The sequence below is a fragment of the Mytilus californianus genome, unplaced genomic scaffold (genome assembly GCF_021869535.1).
Source record: "Mytilus californianus isolate M0D057914Y unplaced genomic scaffold, xbMytCali1.0.p SCAF_4, whole genome shotgun sequence".
NCBI lineage: Eukaryota > Metazoa > Mollusca > Bivalvia > Mytilida > Mytilidae > Mytilus > Mytilus californianus.
In genome coordinates, this window is record NW_026262690.1 from 88,994,925 (window position 1) to 89,016,464 (window position 21,540).

At 30.7% G+C, this 21,540-nt stretch overlaps 1 protein-coding gene across 2 annotated transcripts in view; it reads right to left on the reverse strand.

Annotated features, from left to right (window-relative positions):
• The window catches only part of LOC127738872 (homeobox protein Meis1-like), a 66,303-nt gene that overhangs the window by 41,427 nt on the left and 3,336 nt on the right, over positions 1 to 21,540 (reverse strand). Inside the window, exons 2-8 of one of the 2 annotated variants that reach the window (XM_052250326.1) lie at positions 16,205 to 16,267; positions 12,052 to 12,177; positions 11,717 to 11,922; positions 11,304 to 11,451; positions 10,910 to 10,960; positions 10,351 to 10,401; positions 9,865 to 10,020 (exon numbers count right to left, since the gene is read on the reverse strand). In XM_052250326.1, coding sequence (XP_052106286.1) covers positions 9,865 to 10,020; positions 10,351 to 10,401; positions 10,910 to 10,960; positions 11,304 to 11,451; positions 11,717 to 11,922; positions 12,052 to 12,066 — 627 coding nt within the window. In that variant the 5' untranslated portion in view covers positions 12,067 to 12,177; positions 16,205 to 16,267. The remainder of the gene's footprint in view (positions 1 to 9,864; positions 10,021 to 10,350; positions 10,402 to 10,909; positions 10,961 to 11,303; positions 11,452 to 11,716; positions 11,923 to 12,051; positions 12,178 to 16,204; positions 16,268 to 21,540) is intronic. The other variant, XM_052250327.1, reaches the window with a different exon arrangement.

The following is a 21,540-nucleotide window of genomic DNA, read 5'->3' on the forward strand; positions in this document are numbered from 1 at the left end:
CAGAGAGATTTGATTTTGACCACTCTAACCCCTTGTTGAGCCTCGATGAAGCAATAAAATGGCTATCTAAAGTGCAGACAGTAAAAGGCTGAGAGACCTCAGCTCTCTCAGATAACATTTGATCTGCCTATGTTTGATATAATTATGCTACATAAGTGGTTTTATATCGCATAATTTCATCAAAAAAGAATTCAATTTTAGCTAATGTCCTAGCATTGCTTCCATTTCAATATAGTTTATCCATTTGTGATAACAGTTCCCTTGCAAAGAACTAAACTTTCAAGAGTAAAATGTTTCTATACAATTAATGCAAATATACCAAAATGGAAAATTGAATTTATCTCCGATTCAATCTAAATATTGAAATTGTCAATCTCTCGAAAGCCTTTGCTTTCATATTCTAATACAATATCTATGAAAAGCGATATCTTTGAATGTTTGGGAAACAACTAATTCAAAACATCCAGAAAACCCAATATGTCACAATGTGACTCGACTATCCTATTATATTTAAAAAAATCAACGTTATCCAACTACTGAAAATCAATATGTTGTCCAGATTACCCAACACTGACTGCAAATGCTCCGAATTCATAATGGTCGATGGCAAGGAGTCTAACTCTAAATTAACTTGACCTCCGTTAGAACAACTGATCCGCAGCAATAATAACATTTTCATTAAAGCATACAAACAATAAGACGATAGAAATCTGAGGGCAAAATAATAATTGTGTTTGTAATGCGGAACTTTCCTCTCGTCTTATCAGAAAAACATGATGGATGGGTCCGGTAAAAATTGCAAATACCATGCTAAATCAGTTTGGCATTTCTATATCGAATATATGAAACATAAAATTAGGTTATGGTCATTAAATTTATGGACATTATATCACAATAACTTTTTTATGTCATGGATAAGGATTCGTGTCAGCTTTTAAAAATCATTGCTTTTTTTAACAAATTTTATCAATTTGTTAAATTTTTTTGACATTTTTAGAGCATTAAATGGCCTTGTTAACATAACAAAGACCGACCACCCAATCTATTTGTAGTAAAAGAATGAAAAGTGACCACGGCTTTAACCCTTAATCTGAGCAACATCTGGGACACATTGTATTAAGGAGATTTTAAAAAAGAAAACATCTTCGCCTATTGTAAGAAAAACTAACAAAACAAGGAAAGATTTTGTATCCTCTGACGATTATATTCCGGGAGAAGTTTATAGCGGCTATACACACCAGCTGCCTAACTCATAATCAAACACATCTGTATAGTGTTTTTTTGCTTTATCACTGTATACATAATTATCATCCTTTTTCAGTTTTAAGTTTTGTTTCATACCTGCATTAGACACTTAAGAATTATTCGTAAAATCCACAAACAATAAAAAGCGTGCATTAAATGTTATAATTCTAGTTAAATGTTTTGAGGAGAAGCAGTTTCGGTTTATTGACAGTGTATGTTGATATTCACCACAAGGCAGATGAAATTAACGTGGTGTAAGGTTTACTACCTAGGTTTATTGCCCCTGCTATTTTATGTTTCACTTCTTTTTTTAGTTAACAATCCTCTGTCAGATACTTATTTCCCCATCTGTATTATATGTCTTCACATAAAAGTGCCAAGTTGGCAATGCATGTATTAAGATCTGTGGTAAATACACATAACTTTTAATTTTACTACTAGAGCCTCAATAACATGTAAACTTGGTACTTAAAGCTACAATTAACTTGCCTGTGAATGTGTCATTTTTATTTAACAATTATTATTATAGCTTTTAGAAGCTTATGTAAATTGAAAACGTTAATCGGTAAGACCTGTCTTAACCTAAAACGGCCATTTAAATAGAATGTCGTCTCAAAGGTCAAAGTTAAAGATCCTGAAAAACTTGGTAACTTTTTTTCTCATTCTGAGTCAGTTATGGCCCTCAAAATTTTTAAAGTGGTGATATTCTCAAAACTTTCTCAATGATTCATGTTGTTATGTTTACAAATTGACTTGTGTGGTTTTACACCATAGCTCTGCCATTATATACCAATGTGAAAGATGATACTACACAAAAATATATCCAGTCAATGGCTGGGGGGCATTCTAAATACCGCTGAAATTTGTGTATATATCCATCAAAATTATACCTTTGACAAATTGTGGATTAAAATCCATTCAAATTTGTCTGACAGCTTTTGACTTAGCAAAACAACAAAAAATGCTGGTCCACAAAAATAAACTTATTTCTGTCTGTAAAAAAATTATGCCACTTTCAATAAAATGTAATTTTTAACAATGATTAGATTTATTCTTACTTCAAGATACAGATATAACAGATGTCATTATAATAATGATATACAAAATTTTACAACATAACAAACTCCTAAAAAATCTGACCAAACCAAGTCTTCATCTTGATTTCAGTAGTTTAAATATAAAACATTTTAATGGATTGCTGTCTAACAGATTTTTACATTCACATTTTCTTGCATTCATACAATAAACACATTAGATTCAAAAATAAGAAAAGAAAAAATACTAGTTTTTAATTTACTCTATTCATGCTTTCAATTTGAGTCAGCCAGAATTTTCAAGGATCAAAACTTGGTTTGGTCTATTCAATATGGCACTGTTAAATGTCTGATTACACAGACTAAAGTCCAAATACACCCAGTTTACTTTGAGATTTCATAATTCTACAATGCAATGATCAGACAATTAAAATGTATGGCACATATAAAGAAAGCATTAAACTTATTCTTAACCATGGATTTCATATAATTTTATAGCACTTTTATTTGGTCTAAATGGAATTCTCTCCCTTTAGAAAAAATGTAAACATTTAAAAAAGATTAGAAAAAATTTTGCTTAATAAATTTTCATAATTTTGTCATTATCAATGATTCATTGGTCCATCATTTATAATAAATGAAAACGTTCTTCAATTGTTGCGTCCTTAAAACTTATCTAAGCAAAAAAAAAAATCAAAAAAATAGGGAATTATCATAAAATAATCATAATTCTACCTACTTTACTTATCTATTACCTCTCAAATTTTGAAAAGCTTACAAAATTATTTAAAACTGAATGAATCAATTAATATATATGAGAAAATGAAATATTTATATGAAGTTTAAATAACTGGTCCACACGAATCTGATCATTGATAACAGGAACTTTGGAAGTTCTGACATAAAATACAATCATCTGAGGCAAGACAAAATAAAATATATATTTACATGTAATAACAAATACCGCTGTACTTGTACTACATGGAGGGAATGTACCGCAACAGTTCTCGTCAACTTGGTCCTAGGCCACAAGATAAAATGTTTGTGAGTCCTGGCTCCTCATGTAGAATTTAATTGCCACAGCAGAATGCTTAAAATAAAATGAACCAGTAAGTATGAACTGGTTTTTATTTTTCAATTTTTTCGATACCAGTATATAAGGGAATTACTTGTGGAAAATCATCTATTAACAATTTGATCTGCCAATATGAAAATTTTATATTTGTCATACCAAATTATTAAATTTGCGAAAACACAACATTAAATTTGTCTTACCAAAATATTAAATTTGCCAAAAACAAAAAAGCGTAAAATTTGCCATATACCAGAAACATTTTTTCTTGGGCTGACTAACATTTATATAAATAGCACCTATAACCAAAAGCATTTTCATGCAAAACCTACATATAGATATTGTAACTAACAAAATTTATTTAATAAAATTAAACATACAAATAATAAAACACGCACATAAGAAAAGTGTTATTTTTTTTCAATTTTGTTCTCGGAATATTTGATCAATTTTACAAATAGATCCAAATGACTAGAAATAAAGAAAAAAATTTCAGATTCAGAAATCGAATTTCATTTATTTATCAAGGAAACTCCACCCTTTAAGTTACAAGAAAAATAGATTTCTACACCTGGGCCATTAAACCAATGGTGTTACGAAAATAACCCTTACCTTTATTGATAATATTTATTAAGAATAAATGAACTCTTTACAAATAAAAATAATGCATAACTGCAATATTTCCGTTTGACAATCAGCAACAATCAATTGCAGACCAAGGGCTGTAATAACTCTACTTGATGTCAAATTCTATACATGAAGACTATCGTCTTGGCAAGATAATAGGAAATCTAGGTGATAAATTGAAACAATCTTCTCTGACTAGTTTCTATATTAAATTTGGATCTCATCTAACTGAAGGTGTGTGCCTCATGTTAATTTAATAGAAGATAAACAGGCTCCATTTGAAAACAAAATTGTTCCAGTAATTAAAATTAATCTATATTAATGATAGTCGTTGCGTCAAATGACATAATAGGAAAATGTGGTGCAGACTTAAAATTAGAAAAATACAATTTTCAGGATCAAACTTGAAAAAAAAAAAATCTTTTTCAACATCATTAAAAACATCATGTAAATTAATGTTCAATTCATTAACATTACACAGAACAACGACATAATGAGATTCTGTCAATTTAAAGTCCACCAAGAGTTGTCTTCTCCTTAACTGGTGTCTGTATCACAGGGTCCAGCATCTTCTACTGCGTATTGTGTAGACTAGGCACCATAGTAAACTTGCATAAGTCTGGATAGTCCCCTCACTGGACTGTTCTGTTATGCACGGCATCCCCATGAGTTTGACATCGAGGAAAACATTTGGCCCTGTCAACAGAGAAAACCAGAGCAGGGTGAGATAACTCTAACAAAAGTTTGTAAATTTGTCGTTTTTTGACAACTTGATATACTTTTACAAATTTCAATTAATAAAAAGCCAAATTGAAAAAAAAACAAAAACAATTCTATTGACTGTAAATAATATAACGTATATATAGACGCGATATGGACAAAAAAAGCCATATATGATAAAAGCTAAGGGAACTTGAAGCGGAAAACATATATATATAAAATTCCTGCTTTGGTTTTCTCTCGGAATTCCTTTCTAGGGAAAACAATAAATGCAAATCTACTGTACACAAGCTTAAGGAGGTTAACACTGCCACCAAAAACAAAAAATACACACAACAAAGAAGGTTAATCAAAGATTTGGTTAATGTTCCTGAAATTACAATACAGTCAAGAAAATTGTATTTTTAGAAACAAAATTATTATGACAAATCTAACCTCACTTTTCCGTTGCATTCCTATGTAAATAAACATAGTATGTCAGTACGGATGAGCGAGATAACAGCAACGCTGTACTTTGTATAACATTCAATTTAATATTACAAAAAATTTACAGTCAGTATTTTCTACTGATAACAATACAAAAAAAAAAAATTAAGTGGCATAATTTCTTCTTGATAAAAAAAAAATTACGTACAAAAGTAGTTTTGTGGCATATCATTTTACAGACAAAAAAATAAAAACAGTATGTATATATTAAAAACTTGACCTAATTTTGTGTTTAACAACATACTTTTCACTGCAAAAAATAAAACAACAGTTGTATCAAAAATCTTGACTTAATTTCCTGTTAAGAAATGGCAAATTGGTGGCATTTACTTCCCCCAAATGCAAGATATGTATGAAACTAAAGATGAAGGAAGGAATCCTTTATTTAAACATCTTTATGTTTTAGATTCAAGTTCCAATAGCTTAGGTTATGTATCTGTCTTGTCATTTATTACTTCCTAATTGACACTACAATAGTATTCAAGTGGCTAACATCTATACACTACTTCAGAACTGAAGAAATTATTTCCTATTTTCACAAGTAGTTTTAATTTCATTTTCCGAGTACATCTACAGTAATACCGTAACTTCTTGGTAATTTTGATATTTTTTCGTTTCAACAAATCCAACTAATCCGTCTAACTCTTTACAAAAGAGATGGAAGATTTGAAAATAAACATTATGCTGCCAAAAAATTGAGCAGTCTTATAAACTTGGTTAAGTTGGTAAAGTCTTGTGCAAATGAAACTTTTTCTATGATATCGATTGGTGTATTTCTACAGTCTTTTGAAGTTTCGTAGGTGGTTAAATCACTACTTCACACACAAGTCTTAAAATTTTACGGTAAAGTAGTATGCTTAGAGTGAAACAACCCACGAAACAATGTCGTACCCGAAATTACACAGAAACGATGACCTTTGTGGCCCCTATTCTGGTTGTAGGGGGTAAAAATAGGAATAGAATCTGCATATTAGCTTTAATGTTTAATCTTCGTTTAATCCCACACAAATAAGGGTTACCTCGATCAGGATGTGATGACAGTGCATTATCTAATGCACACAGTGGTCAATTTTTTTTAATTCAATGACGCAAATGATACGATTTACACGAAAAAATAACAACAAGGAAAGAAAAATATTTCTTACAGGCAATTTTAATTGTCCTCTTGACAAGGAATTCATTTCTCTAACAAGGAAACAAACACACGTTTAAAGATAGACGGATTAAAGATGCAAACGTCAATCATACTGTTTAAAATCGTCAATCCTGATAAAAACAACAATTACTACAAAATGGAGGTCTTCAATTGCACTTACTATTGTGTATGGCAATTTGTAGTAAAAATTAATGAATTTGACTAATGAATACTCAATTACATTTATTACAATTGTTGTGGAACAAATGGTACTCCATATAAAATAGAATTACACAGCCAACAAACAAACCATAAAAATCACAATGAAATCTGTCCCTAGGGTTACGATGTCATACTTCTATTGTTGTCGTTAGCGACACACAAAAAGACATTCTCTTCTCCTCTAATCACATCTTATACACCCAGGGAGCACGCTGCGAAAGTACGCCTAAAATTAGCCTTTTTGGGTTTAGTCCCCTAATCAGCATATGTTTCTAATTTCTATGGTAATCTCATGCTTTCTAGCTTTTAATTTTAAAAAGAAATGTCAGCAAAACAAATCTACTGATGCAGAAAAGCTAGTTATATGCAGCTTAGGCAATTAGTCATGGTGAAAGCGAAAGCAAAAATAAATACAACATGCAGGAAAAGAAAAAAAAAAGAAAGAAAATACAATAGCTATGGTGCAAAGCATATAAAAGTCGACCCATTACAATCAACTCAAAAAAAAAAGAATTGAATGTAATTGCAAATCTAATTTTTTGCAAGAATGTCTGTTCATTATAAAGCTGATATTAAATAAATTTACGTTCAAAAAAAGGCACACACTTAGAAGGAAGTGAAAAAGGTAGAAGATTATTGAATTAAGTATTCAAGGGAAGGAGAAATTAAGACTTTTACTTTCACGTATCACAACCGATTTAACTCAAGCTTAATAAGATTATTATGGAATAGAAAGTGTTGATTTTATCCTACTAAATCTATAACTCGTCCATTATTTGATTTAAGTATTATCTTCCAAGTGGTCATTGGAGAACTTCCTTTCTGTGCTTACACTTTACGGTCCTGTACAATACGTTTTTTCATTGCTCTTTTCACCAGAATGCCATCTACATTCAAACTCTCCATTAACTTCAAGTACAGGAGAATCTAAATTAGATTTTCTTCACCAACCAGGACAATCTTTCCACGTTTAAGAAGAAAAGATCTTTTTTCTTTGAAACCAATACAATATTTAGTTGCCATCGGTAATTACCACGCACAGAAAACGGTGCATGAGGGACTAAAGAATAAAATTTGCAATATTAAAGATTCAATCTCCTTAGCAACCAAGCATTTGGTTCTGACATTTTCATCCTTTTGCGTTAACGTGACAAGAGAAAAGGCTAATCATACTCATTTATACAATTCAACGCAAAAAACAACCATATTTGTAAATTTCGGCATCTGATGCTTTTTCACTTAAATTATGACACTTCCTTTTAATCAATTCATCAATCAAATCAAAACACATGGCGCTAAACAATGCAGAAAAAAACTTCAATTCATACAAAAATTGATTAAAGTAAAATCTGCAGTCATGATATACTGGTATTGGAAATTTGTGAAAAAATAAATATTGTGTCTGGAATCAACTTTCAAGAGAATTCTCTGACAAGGAAACGGACTTAATTAAATTTTAATTATCTCCCTTTTTTATATTATTTAATATTTGTGTTTCTAATGCATTGAAATGTATTTGAGTTCTTTTCGAAAATAAAAATGAAGAATTTTTACCACAACTTTTAAGATGGCCAGCCAAAAATTGAAAAATGATGGCAGTGTCATTTTGGCCTATTGACTCTGCCCATGATGAAACTTAAGTGATATGCTGCACATATATTCTCTCTAATCTTAAGTCATTAATGCCATCTCTCAGTAGAGCGGAGCCTACATCCATAAAAAACATTACACCTGCCTGTTTCACATCACTATCAAAACCTTAGTAACACGAAACCCAAACAAATCTTTTATCTAAATCTAATATCAAAATTACCTGCCAATTTATTCTTTTTTAAATTAATTATTGCTATTTAATGATGTGAATTAAAAATGATACCTTTTTGGAAAATTGAAATAAATATTTTATAGATGGATTCAACATAGCTATATCATTCATTGATTTCTATTTTTAATTTGTTAAGGTGGAAAGTGAGAGGTTTGAAATGGATGAAATATGAAACTTTTAATTAATTATATAGTTGTAGAAATTACAACAATCAAGAAAATTGCAAATGGGAATATTTTAACACAAGATTATTATGAATTTACAATGAAAATTACCATTTTTATTGTTACTGTCAATACATATTACATCTCCAATAAAAAATCATAAAACACACCAAATTTAATGAGAAAAATTAAAATCAATTTAGCATCTGGAGTTATTCAATATTAGAATAAGATAAATTAATATGTTTACAAAGTTACAATTTTGCTAAAAGGGAACAAACAATTCCTTGGGTTTATTTGTTTTTCCGTAATTGCATATTCTGGCAATTTTATGAACAGGAAACTTGATTTTATCTTTCCCTATGGTCATTTCAATGTGATGACCATAAAAGAATTTATACCTTTAGGGATCGTCATGACATTTGACACTTTAATCCACAAATATAATTCAACTTATAACAAGATATTTTAAATTCTCCTTACTATCAATTTTCCCCATGAATATCCCCCCTTATCTAAAGTCACAATCAACTGAGAAAGTTAAAATGACCACTCCATAATGTGATTTTGATGAGGCCACTTCTGTTTTCAATTCAAATCACAACTTTAAACCACTAGTGTATTTCCTGTTGACCTTCAGAACACATATCAAAATAATAAAGCCAAAAAATTCCATCAAAAGAGCAATTACATACTTTTGAAAAAAAATTGGCAAAATAAACAAAATAAACGGGATATTTCTAAAGAGATGAAAACAACTCTCAGTTTTTCTATTTGATTTTATGTAAAAGTTGAAAACATCCAACAGTTGTTTTGTTTTTGCTTATAATATTTTAGAGGTTATTTATATCTTATAAATAGATTATTGATTTCAAAATAAATCTAGAAGGTTTACAACTTTAGCAGATATATTGGCATTTAATATTTTTTATTATTTTCCTTCATTTTTGTATTGAAAAGAGTTTTCATATTTACCAATCACTATTTCATTGTAATAAATGTAATATTTATAGTCAAATTTAAATTATACATTGTGTACATAAATAATACTCAATGTCATAAATTATATTCTTTGTTTTAAAATATCTGTTTTTGTACTAAAAAAATGTAACTGTTAGAATAATCTTTTATTTTGGAATGGAGGTAGTCTTGAATATTTTGGAAAGAGGGTGGGGAGGGAGGGATGATGATTTGGTCGAATCACTTTCTGTATAATTGTGTATTAGTTAACGAGAGTAAAAAATACTTTTCTGTCTGGGAGGGGGGATGGAGAGGGGCCTTGTAGGATATCTTCCTGTCGATTTCTGATGTATAATAAAATTATTTGGTCTTACCTGATCAACAACGGGGTCTGAAGGGTCCGTAGGATCCGAACTAGATTTTGATGTAGTACTTCCTCCTTCGCGATCATCTATAACTAAGTCTATTGGCATTTTTCCTTTTAAACAACTAATATATCTATGGCAAAAATTGTCACATAGTTCATGCACCTGAAAATGAAAAAAAAATCAACAATTATATAATTTTGTTAATATTTGTCCTGTACTAATTTACGATTTTTATCAGTAAAGGAAATGTCTAATAAACTTTATTTACATTCATTTGTTAAATATTTACATTGAAGAAAGGAGATTTGGAACTTATCTCTGCTTTTTACCGAGGTTAAAGATAGGGTCAGATTGTGTCCCACATTCCATATCATCTAAGGCTTAGTAACATGTTCCCCCTGATAAGTTTATTTTTGGTCCTTATTCATCAAATTTCTTTACAAATAAATAATACAGTTAAAAATGGTCAAGTAGATATAATTGTACGCTTACCTTTTCTAATTCCAGTAAGTGAAATCGCAAAACTTGAATGGCCTGAATCATCTGAAATGTTAAACAAAAAAAAATAAGATTTAAAAAAAGAATCTTTTATTTGAAAAATTATCCTAGCAGTGATTAAGTGGAATCAAAGTCTATTTAAATGTGTTTAAAAATAAGGTTGAATATACTTAGAAATTTAAATTATAATTTTTCTTAGTAGAAATGGATATTTTAGTATAAACAATTATTTCCTGATAAAAGAAATTCCATACAGAAAGAGAAAATTACTGACAATAATTCTGTAAACATACTTAGTGAAACTTTTAATCAAGTTTAGCAAGAAAAATATACATAGTTCTGTTTTTTACCAGCTGGGCAATTTTTCAACAAAAATTTTTCTGAGGCCATGTGTTGAAACAGTGTTGTTAATTTCTTCCAAGGATCATGGCTCATTACAGAATTTTCTAAAGAGGTACAGGTATGGTGTAAAAAGTTCAAAAAGTATTAATCATGTTAATAGGAAGAAAATAAAGAATTTTTATAATGATGAAAATATTGAAATTTCACTCACCACACTATCAAGTTCATGATTTGCTGAGAACAGTGGTTTTTCTGACCGTGCCTAGAGTAAATTAATAATATAATCAATTCCAATATATCAAAGTTTTTATTATACAATTTAAAAATGTTGCAAGTTAAATTTAAGAATTATTTCAAATTATATGACTTTGTTTGAAGACTATCTCTACTTTCGTTTTACTTTTTCAATCACCATTTGTTTCAATTATTGTTTTACTTTCAAAATATACATTTGCTAAATTTGTTAAATAATAAATTCATTTCAAACAAAATATAATCTTTATGTCAACTCATTTCAAAACTATTTTTCACAATTGTTTGAATAATTTAAATGCCTTTTATCAGCGATATTTATCTATAATTTTGAATACGGCAAAAAAACTTACTAAAACTTGTTTACTAAAAACGGCTATATCTTCGTTGAATGATTCTGATGAACATACGTCCCCACCGGCTACGCCAGGTTCCCGAGGTGTACATGTTGCTAGTTCACATTTTTCAAATATAAGTGCCAACAATGGGAATAGGGGGTGCCTGAAAACAGAGAGAAGTTATCAATGTAAACAACCGGCGGCCATATTGTGTATTAGAATTACTCTTCCAATAATGATATAAATGATAATAAACAAAATTGCCGGCCTCTGATTGATATAACAAAAACTTTAATATAATCAACATTACTTACTTGTATTGTGGAAATGTCAATAAAAATTATCCTCAAAGTAAAATAAATAATTATCACACTTATATATTGGTGAAATAAATCCCAATACACGGATGCACGTGGAGGATTACATACCCGTATATAGAGTCTTTGTCTCTTTTTAATTGACTGTCCTGTGATGAACTAACAGGCATTGAGCTATTTGTTGAATAAGGAGGGTAAGACTGATGCCCCATTCCAGGGGGCGACTGATGGAGATTTTGTAATCGGTGCGAGTCGTACATACTGTCCGGCATCCCCGTAATACTTGGTCCATAATGTGACGGCATGTCATTTTCGTACTGAAAAAATAAAAAAGAATTTACAAGTTAAAAAAACCATTTAAAATACTTCCTGTATACGTGATAAATTTGACACAGGTACCCGCGTTAAAATTCCGACAGGAAATCAAAGATAGTTTATATACGTACCACTCGGTTAGCCATGGACGAGGTTAAACCTTCCGTCCGAAGGCCTTGATAAGTCCGATTGTTTTATCAATTCTGTATAACGTTGATTCTGTGTACAGTCCCACCGGCATAAACAAATCCTGTGACCTGTCAAAGAAACACTAAACTGTCAAACATAGTACACTTTTCTTCCCGTCAACACTACCCTAGTTTAGCGAGTATAACTGTCTTAACTCGTGGCTACCACTACTTCAGCTGTCAATCAAATCAGTGTTACTACAGTACGATGTAATGGATGAGCTGTCAAGTAGAGCCCTGCCTTGGGCGAGCTAACTATAGTTGATGGGGGATTTTAAATTATTTTTTAATATTTATATCAAAATGAAAAAATATGATAATAAAATTTAAAGTTGATTGATATCAGTGTTAAAATGTGTAATAGTCCGTTTTAAAAAGATAGTAAATTAACATAAATCGTCACAACAAACAGTATAAAAACTATTTGTTTTGGTAATTCTACCTTTCATGCAAGATCAGCTTCAACTTGATAAATTTAGGGGAAAATAGGAGGCGAAGAAATCTAACATCATTAATTAAGAAAACATTTTAAATCATATCCCGTCGAATGCAGTTTAAAACCTGATAAATTTAAAGATAATAGATGATTTTCAAAGTGTGCATGTTTTCAGAGAATGCATGGTCCATAAACGTTAGGTCTGGCAATTACCTTTTTTTTTCTTGAACTTTAAAACTAAAACCGCAGATGCGAAAACTTGCCGACAACTTCCTGATAACTAAACTAAGATTAACGCCTTTATGCCAGTACTAAAACACTCCAACCTGTCCAAGGACTGACAAAATATCAATATATATCAAATGTTTGTTTAAATCCACTAAATGTTACTTATTGAAATCTGTCTGTCCTTCAATGATAGTAAATTCGGTATATTTTGTGTAAAATAATTGTTTATGTGTTCAATCACTATTTTGACCCATGTAATATACAATTCATTCAACAGACAATGGACCCGTCTGGACCGCCCCTTTCCCGCCTCCAACCAAATCGATCTTATTCACAAATCGTATTTCTGTACGTCTCAACCAATCAAATAATCAAACAGATAGTTTCGTCTGCAATTCAAGAACAAGTTTACTTTGTAAATGATTCCTTTTTTCGCCTTTAGCCAAAAATTACTGTCAACATTTAACTTTGCCTTCATCAAACCAGTTATATTTTGCTTCAAATTAACTATTTAAGATGCCAAATATAGGCCCTTAGGAATTGTACAGTGGAAATGACAATATTAAAGAATTATCCAAATAAACTGGATATTTACTCAAAATTTAAGTAAATAATTATATTATTGAGGGTCATTATTATTATTGCCGATTAAAGTAAATTAAACCAACAATGAAATTAAAGTACACTAAATACGGTAAAATGATTTTCGTATGTTGAAGCACTCTATGTAAAGTTACAAAATGTTAGAAACCTCTTTGCTGAAATTTATTTGAAGTTTTTAGAATAAAGACCTTTTATCTGTAGATGTAAAGAAGAGGTGTTCTAAAAAAAGAAATTAAAATTTAGTTTCCCCATATCTAATTAAAAAAGAAATTCAACATTATGTATGACGAAAACAAAAATACGAACAAAGGACAAAAAACTTTACGTGGTAATATACAACCGAAAATAAATTTTTCGGTAATATTTCGTGCGAATTATATAAAAATATATAGAGATAGTTCAATTAGGAAATTTCTGTCTTAAAGATGTCGTTTTCTGTTTGTGAATATTTTTTTTTTGCGTCATTCAACTTTGAGAAAACTGGGACTAATACATTGAATTTCTATTAGTCCCAGGAGAAATATAACTTTGACCAGTACATTGTTTTCGTATTTTACTTTTTTAACCACTTCGCAATATTTGTTTTCTTTTGTACATGCAAGGAAATAACATTTTATCCTTCTCAATTATATGACTCTGTTTCAAATAAAGATAATACTTAAATATCATTTTAAACATAGTCTCAACATTAATTTTATTCATATTGAAACCTTTTGTTATCAGTTATTACTTCTTGAGTAATACTTCCATATTTCATATTTTTCTAAACAATATGGGAATACTAGACGGAAATTAGATAAAAAAATTGGCTAGAAACGCAGCAGAACCTAAGCATTCTATAAATTAATTTACAGGACGTAATAATGACCAAGTTAGGTATTGGATAATTAAATATAACAGTGCTTTTACCGAAAGTTCCATTCAAAAATTGATGAAGGTCATCTTATTGTTTAACCTCTTAGAAAAACAATAACGGTTGAACAACATCACCCGAGACGGACTCGGTAACTGTAAAAATATCAATTTTTGAAAGAAAAGAAGTCTTTAATGACTGTGTAATTGGATATGCTGCATATTTCATTTTCCTAATTAATGTCAAATTCATCAAAATCCAGTCACTGAAACTATTGACAGTTATATTCTATAACTTTCATTAATTCCGACAAATTTCTGGCAAATTCAATTAGCACTAAAAACCGATAAAAACCCACAAAACTCGAACGGGCACAAACAGTTCTACAAATTCCGAAATATATTAATGTGAGACACTGTTTGAAATGGATCAGTTTGATATTATCTGTAAAATCCGATTACAACTGACCGCAGTGTTTGTAAATCAGATTTGTATAATTGAAATTATATAGTCCCAGTTTGTAAGGTCATCTTGGGTGAAACGTTTTGTTCTGAAAGTGTTTTTCAATCATGTAAAATCTAGTGGTCAAATTGACAAGATTTGGACCCCCTCGTTGTTAAATTGTCCACATTTTATAAGGACCATAATAAATTACAGGGAACTATGTATCCATGTGCATAAGTTATGCAAACATTATTTAAATATGTAACAAAACACAGTTTGAAAAATAAAGACTGAATTTCATCGTTAGATTTTCCGGTCCTCATTACTTTCAGAATTATCAAACAATAAGGCGTCCACAAAACAGAACAGACAAGACAATAGCTGACACTGGTAAAAAAGTTATGATTAAAAAAAGTAACAATATCTATATTGTACAACTGTTGCTTCTGCAACAGAGATTTATCCTACGAGGCGTCAAGCTGGCGGCAATTGTAATGCTTTCGCAGATGAAAATATGATCTATCCACATAATCTGTAAAATTCATTATTCACCAATCTGACAAGTATCTTTTCCAAACACCTAGGAATTATACTATCTAAAGATTTCAATACCAAAATACTTTCTTGTTAAAACTAGAATGACAACTAGGCAACGAGGAGTTAGTCTGAGAAAACGTGCCATTTTTTTATTTCCAAAATGAGACATGAAACCCTGCTTCTCTTAATAGGACTAAGTATATGTTTAATTATATTTAATTTTAGTATAGGCCCATACATTACCATGGCAAATTTAATACTGTTGGAGACAGCTTTAATCTGACCATATTTAATGGGCAGGAATAAAATTGCCGTATTATGCACAAAGACATAAACTACCGAAAGATTATCAATGAAGAAGCCAAAGCTGCGATCCCAGATCCATCATCTAATACATTAAGAACGAAGAGATTACGACCAATCCTGTTGTAAAAATTTCATAAAACTCTAATATGATAGCAATAAAAGCGAGTTTGGGTTGTTAGTTGTGCACATTGTATATTTTCTAAGACATAAAAATGAATCCCATAAGACCGCGAATGTATAAGAATCTAGTTTTATTGTTCTGGAAGTTAGTTCTATGTTCATATAGTTGAATAATTATTTGTCCCGCTCTCTGTAGTAATAAATATCTTAATTTCTCCCAAGACATAAAACTGCATTTCAACTGAATTATTTCTCGGTAGTCGGAATTGGTTATATTTTTTTGGCAGATTGTTAATTTTTATTCTATAGAGCCCGATATGTACATGAATTCAAAGTCAAACTAGCGAGACATATGATATTGAATTTCCCCAGTACACACAAAAAAATTCGAGGTCAAACCGAATAACAACAATTATATCAAACCGTTATTCATTTAAACTTATTTCACGTTTGATAATATTTTATTTTATCTGGTTCGTATCAACAGTTGTATTCAAATAGCCAAATAGATTTTATGAAGTTTGGTTTCGTGGATACAGGACACTTTTCACATGTCTTATCTTACATACCTTCTAGCGAGCCCACTTAATATCCTTTTTAATAAAATATTTCACCCGTCTGTAGTTTTTCACCTGGAATTTAAATAAAAATATGTAACGATATAACGGTGCTAGCACATTTTCATTAAGTACACAAATACAAAAAGGACAGTTTTTCAAGTTTGATCTATCCATCAACGTTAACCAATAGATCAACTCCAAATATTAGATTTTCAAAAATCTGGAAGCTTAAGTTGATGTGTCAATCTTTTCGTCAATCTCCTCCCAACCCATTCATGCAGTTTTGGTCAATGTTGCAACAATTTTCATTTAATGTCAATGAACGCATGTTTATTTAATATAATGTATAATATAATGTAGCATGAAATTAAATATTTACTTTTATTTTTTAAATATTAATTCAGCGATATGGATCTAAAGTTTTTTTTTTAAGTCGTATATAAATTGTAAATAAAATACCGCTCAGAAATCTCCTGTCCCTTGATGGACGCATTTCTGACAAAATCTATTTAGAAGACATACATATTAATTTTTTTATTTCCTTCATTTGTCGATTATCTTAGTATTTATATTCCTGGCAGAATCGGAGTCAAAACATCAATTTTGCCTTGTTAGCACGATATTATGGCTTAGGATAACAACCTTTTCGCTAAAGAAATTCCCAGGCGAAACGTAAGCGCCAACAGACGCGCGTCCATCAAATACAAATATATGTACACATTGATAGAACTTGAATTTATAACGAAAATATTTGTTAATAGTTGAGATCTGTATCTTGTCCAGAACGCTCCGCCTTCCGTATTAATCAAATTGATAGATATCGAAATCCCTCTATTATTATGATATTTGTCCCAAAGTGTCCAACGTGACACCTAACCACTGTAAACAACACTCAAACTGTCATTTCATTATCTAATGATTTTTAAATTTGTTAATTCATGGTTACATTTTTCATGCTTTACCCATTGTGTTGAAAAATGTTTCTTTTTAGAGTTTTTCAAGAAAGATGTATTAATCTTCAAAACCTTCAAGATGAAAAGCCAGTTTTTACATGTAAATCCTCCGGATTTATGCACTAGGAGACTTGTTAATTGTTTTCAAATCAACACAATTGAACAAAATGTTCATTAATATTAAAATTACCAAACAATTCTTTATACTGATATTCAACAGAAAAATGTGTCGAGTTCCATGTTTTTATTTTTATAACTAGTTTTTAGATATGCTTAACGTTTAGACGTCTGCTTTCAAGTAGCTTTTTCCGGGATTGTTGCCTCCTATACTTTTAAGACCTTTTCTATCCTTTATTCCCTTCTCTATCCTTTATTCATTCATCTACATACTTCAAATTTGTCTCCCTGAGAGCCAATATATGATGTTTCAACATTCACATCAAAAGTATATAATGTGCATATAGTATTGCCGACTGACCACTTAAAAACAGTGTGTCATCTGTAAATATTTACAATGGCCATTAATCTTCTGGACTCCATCTTTCAGCAAGCTTAAATTTGGCAATTATAATGGAGATCGACGCTCAGAATTTGACCCCACATTTGTTTATAATTGGCCAGTCACCTCTTGGCATTTCGCTGCAAGAAATGTTACACAAGTTATTTGAAAACTTACACCTGGTTAAATACAAGCTGACCGAAGCCTATTATATAAGTCTCAGACGCCAGACCGCTGTCGTGACTTTCAAGTTTGCGTCTTGTGTGAAATTTTGCAGTGTTTTCAATATCTCCGAGAAAAATAAATCATATACAGTTAATGCCAAAGTTATGTTTTTGTTTCTGTCCGCTTTTTGTTGGTTTTCGATGGCATAAGAAAAAAAATACGAACGCAAAAAAATATTTAAGAACGTCTAGTCTCAAATCAAAACACGAGGATTTTACGGAGACGTTTGAACTTTAATAATATATGTTCTAAATAATTCATTATTTGATTCAAAATGAAACCATTCATTTAGCATGTGCAGTTTGCAGCATTTTTTTAACCAGAACTATTTTCATGCTAAAATATCGTCTCAAAATTGTGACTTTTTATCAGAATGCTTTTATTTTTCTTCACGATTGGTCCGAAGGTTTTGAAAATTTAACTAGACACACAATGAAAAAGAAGCAAAAGACATGTGACTTGTCATTGAATATATTGTTTGTATTTGGTACAATTTTCTACTGTTTCCCACGACTCTGTCTAGCCATAATTTTGACTATGTTTAGTGACACTAAGGGAGCTACCATTTGATTTTTATGGGGGGGGGGGGCTAGGATGAAATTTGAAAAAAATAGGCAGGACAGGAGTTTTGAGTAAAAAAAAGGCAGGATGAGATTATTTGCAAAAAAAAAGGGAGAATGACAATTTATGTAAAAAAAAAGTCAGGATTAACTAAAATAAAAAGGCAGGACCGAATAGAGCGAAAAATAAAAAGGCAGGACCGAATAGAGGGGAAAATAAAAAGGCAGGACAAAATTTTTCATCCTAGCCCCCCCATAAAAATCAAATGGTAGCTCCCTAATATATACTCCCAAAAGCTGTTCAACTTTCATATCAGTCATTTGTGTCTTTTTATGATCTGTTTCTGATCGGGTATCAACAATTGTCAACTTTCATTCAAAAATCCACGAAAATGGAACTACAGACAGTTTCTAAAAACATACCATTCTTTCGAAGTCAAATTACTATAGTACTCTAAATACACAAATGGTCTCAGTAAAAAAAATGCTTAAGAAATTGTAAATGATCTTGCTTTTTAAAATTGAGTGGCATGTGTTTAACTGTTTAGTTTTCTGGGTCTGTCTTCTTAGTTTCTTCCGATCATGCACATATAGTTTTGTTTTGTTTTGTCTTGTTTTTTTGGTTCCGAAGTTTTGGTTAGGGGTGTGTGTGGACTCTTTATTGACTACCGGTCGTAGAGAGAATTTTTTTTACATATCTTTTAGCTCTTAAATGGCTGCCGACCTAAGCTTTCTGACATATTGTCTAGGTTATAAAGAATTTTATTTTTATTTTTCAGACAAATATTTAAAAAAGAACATTCCATATGTCGTTATCAAATCTTCCCGTAGTTCAAGTACAATTTTGTATCTATTTCCATGTAGTGTCGGTATATCATTTTAATCTATAACCAGGCTATTTTAAGTGAGGACAGCAGTGCTTTTTATTTTATTTTCTATAATTCGAACTCTTTTGATTTATTTTATAACTATTTTGAAATCTTGTTCAAATTTATTTTATAAACTTAGTCATTACTTAATATTTTTTTTTTCCAAAACAAAACAAAGACAAGGGATGTTATATTCAGATATATATGAAATAGCATGGGCGAATTTAGGCAACTCTCCCAATATTGTTTCGAAATATGCATGCAATTTTCTATCAAAATTTCGAAAAAATTATCATGGTGCACAATATTTCTTGTACCTTATACTAAACTCGATGACCATACTATCCTATAATATACCCGCACTTGAACAGTTTGAACAGGCAATTCCCCATATCTCCTATTAGAATAGAGAATGGAAACTGGGATGTGTCAAAGAGACAACAACTCGGCTAAAGAGCGGAAAACAGCCCAAGGCCACCAATGAGTCTTCCACGCATCGAGAAAATCCCGCACTCGCAGGCGGGCTTCAGCTGGCCCCATACTAGTTTACATCGAAGGTGGCACAAAGACCTCCGCTATATTTTCAACTTACAAAATATCAAAAATAAAGGAAACATGTATGCAAACCAACGAATTCGACAAGAGAGTCACTTAAATAGTAAAAGGCAAAGAAGCAGTGCCAATTTCCCGCACACTAGGGCCTTTTGTCTCTTGAGGCGGTAACAACATAATGTCGTAATTTGGATATGTAAACAAATTATATATGCTTAAATATGGATTAAAACTGCAATTTTGGAAACTATAGTTTGACAAATTGTGACCATTAATTCGAGAGAAACAAAAAAGAATAAAAAGGACAGAACCAAAACCAGAATTACATCGAATTCTAAGTCCATCTATCTTCTATCATCTATCTATTCTTCTATACAAAATTTTACAAACAGGTAAAACTTCCAATAACGTCTAAATGTTGTCTTCAGCAGCAGTTCCCTGGGCTGAATAACATAATGACTTCATGGATAATAAGAACGACCTAATAAGAAATGGGAAAATTTCGAAAAATCTTTAAAAGTGCACTATTAAAGCTCAATTATATTCAATTTCAACAACTTTTTCAATTTTTACCACGGGAGTGAAACAAATTTAAGGAAATCGGTATACATTTCTTATTCACGAGCAAATATTTTCAAAGTATGTTTTATTACATGCACAGTGCATATATGACTCCATTACACATGCATTCATTAGTAACTTATAGAGGTGAGCTTTTTGTACTTTAAATTCATGTGTTTTAAACTATTTTTTCTAAAGCTCGAGTCACGGACTTTGTATAAAAATTGTTTACTTTAATTGAAAAATGTTGTAATGATTATGACTGCAGTTACAAATATGACATTTTGACCAACTTAGTATCTCTTTAGTTAGGTCAGTCAGTGTAATTCCATACTAAACTGCGAACACACCTGTGACTCGTAGAGAAATTAGTGCCTTAAGGCTTTGTAGTACAACAAACTGCTTCGGGCTATAACCGAATATGTGTATAACAAAATTTACTACTCCGTTCAAAAAATGACATCCTTATAAATTTCAGCTATAAAATGAATTAACTGTCACTATTTAACGAGCTCGTATTTGACAAGATGAAGTCAATTTTCCACCTGTTTTCCATATAATGTACCTTTGTTCTTTGTTCCTTAAATTAAAACATTCGCATTTTTGAATGGTGACGAAACAAGCATTTCTTTAGGACAACTTAATTATTTTGTTTATTTCAAATTTATTTGTCGAATGATTGAAATATATCAATAAACAGTTATTCAAAACGGGTCAATAGATATCTGAACTTTACAAAAGTACTTGATAATCAATATATTTTATTCATGAGACTGTTCTTCTTTTTTTTTTTACCGCATCAATGATAATTCGTATCCCAAAAAGAAGGAAAACTGGACATAGAGGGGAGAGAACTCAAATCTTGCTGCGCGGCAAAGCCGAGTAAAGATTTTTGATATGGTGGGATAATCCTGAAGATTTCGAATGGTCATTGCATGGCTCCACTTTAATCTACATTAAGAAGCTATGCAAATTAAATATTGAAAATGTTCTATACAATTTTTCCAACATTAAGAAAATGTCCCAAACAGCAACTAGTACATGATGGAAAATTTGGTGCACCACTGATGCTCTCAATCAGATCAACGGCATATGCCAAATCATCCTCTTCCCAATGATAGAATTT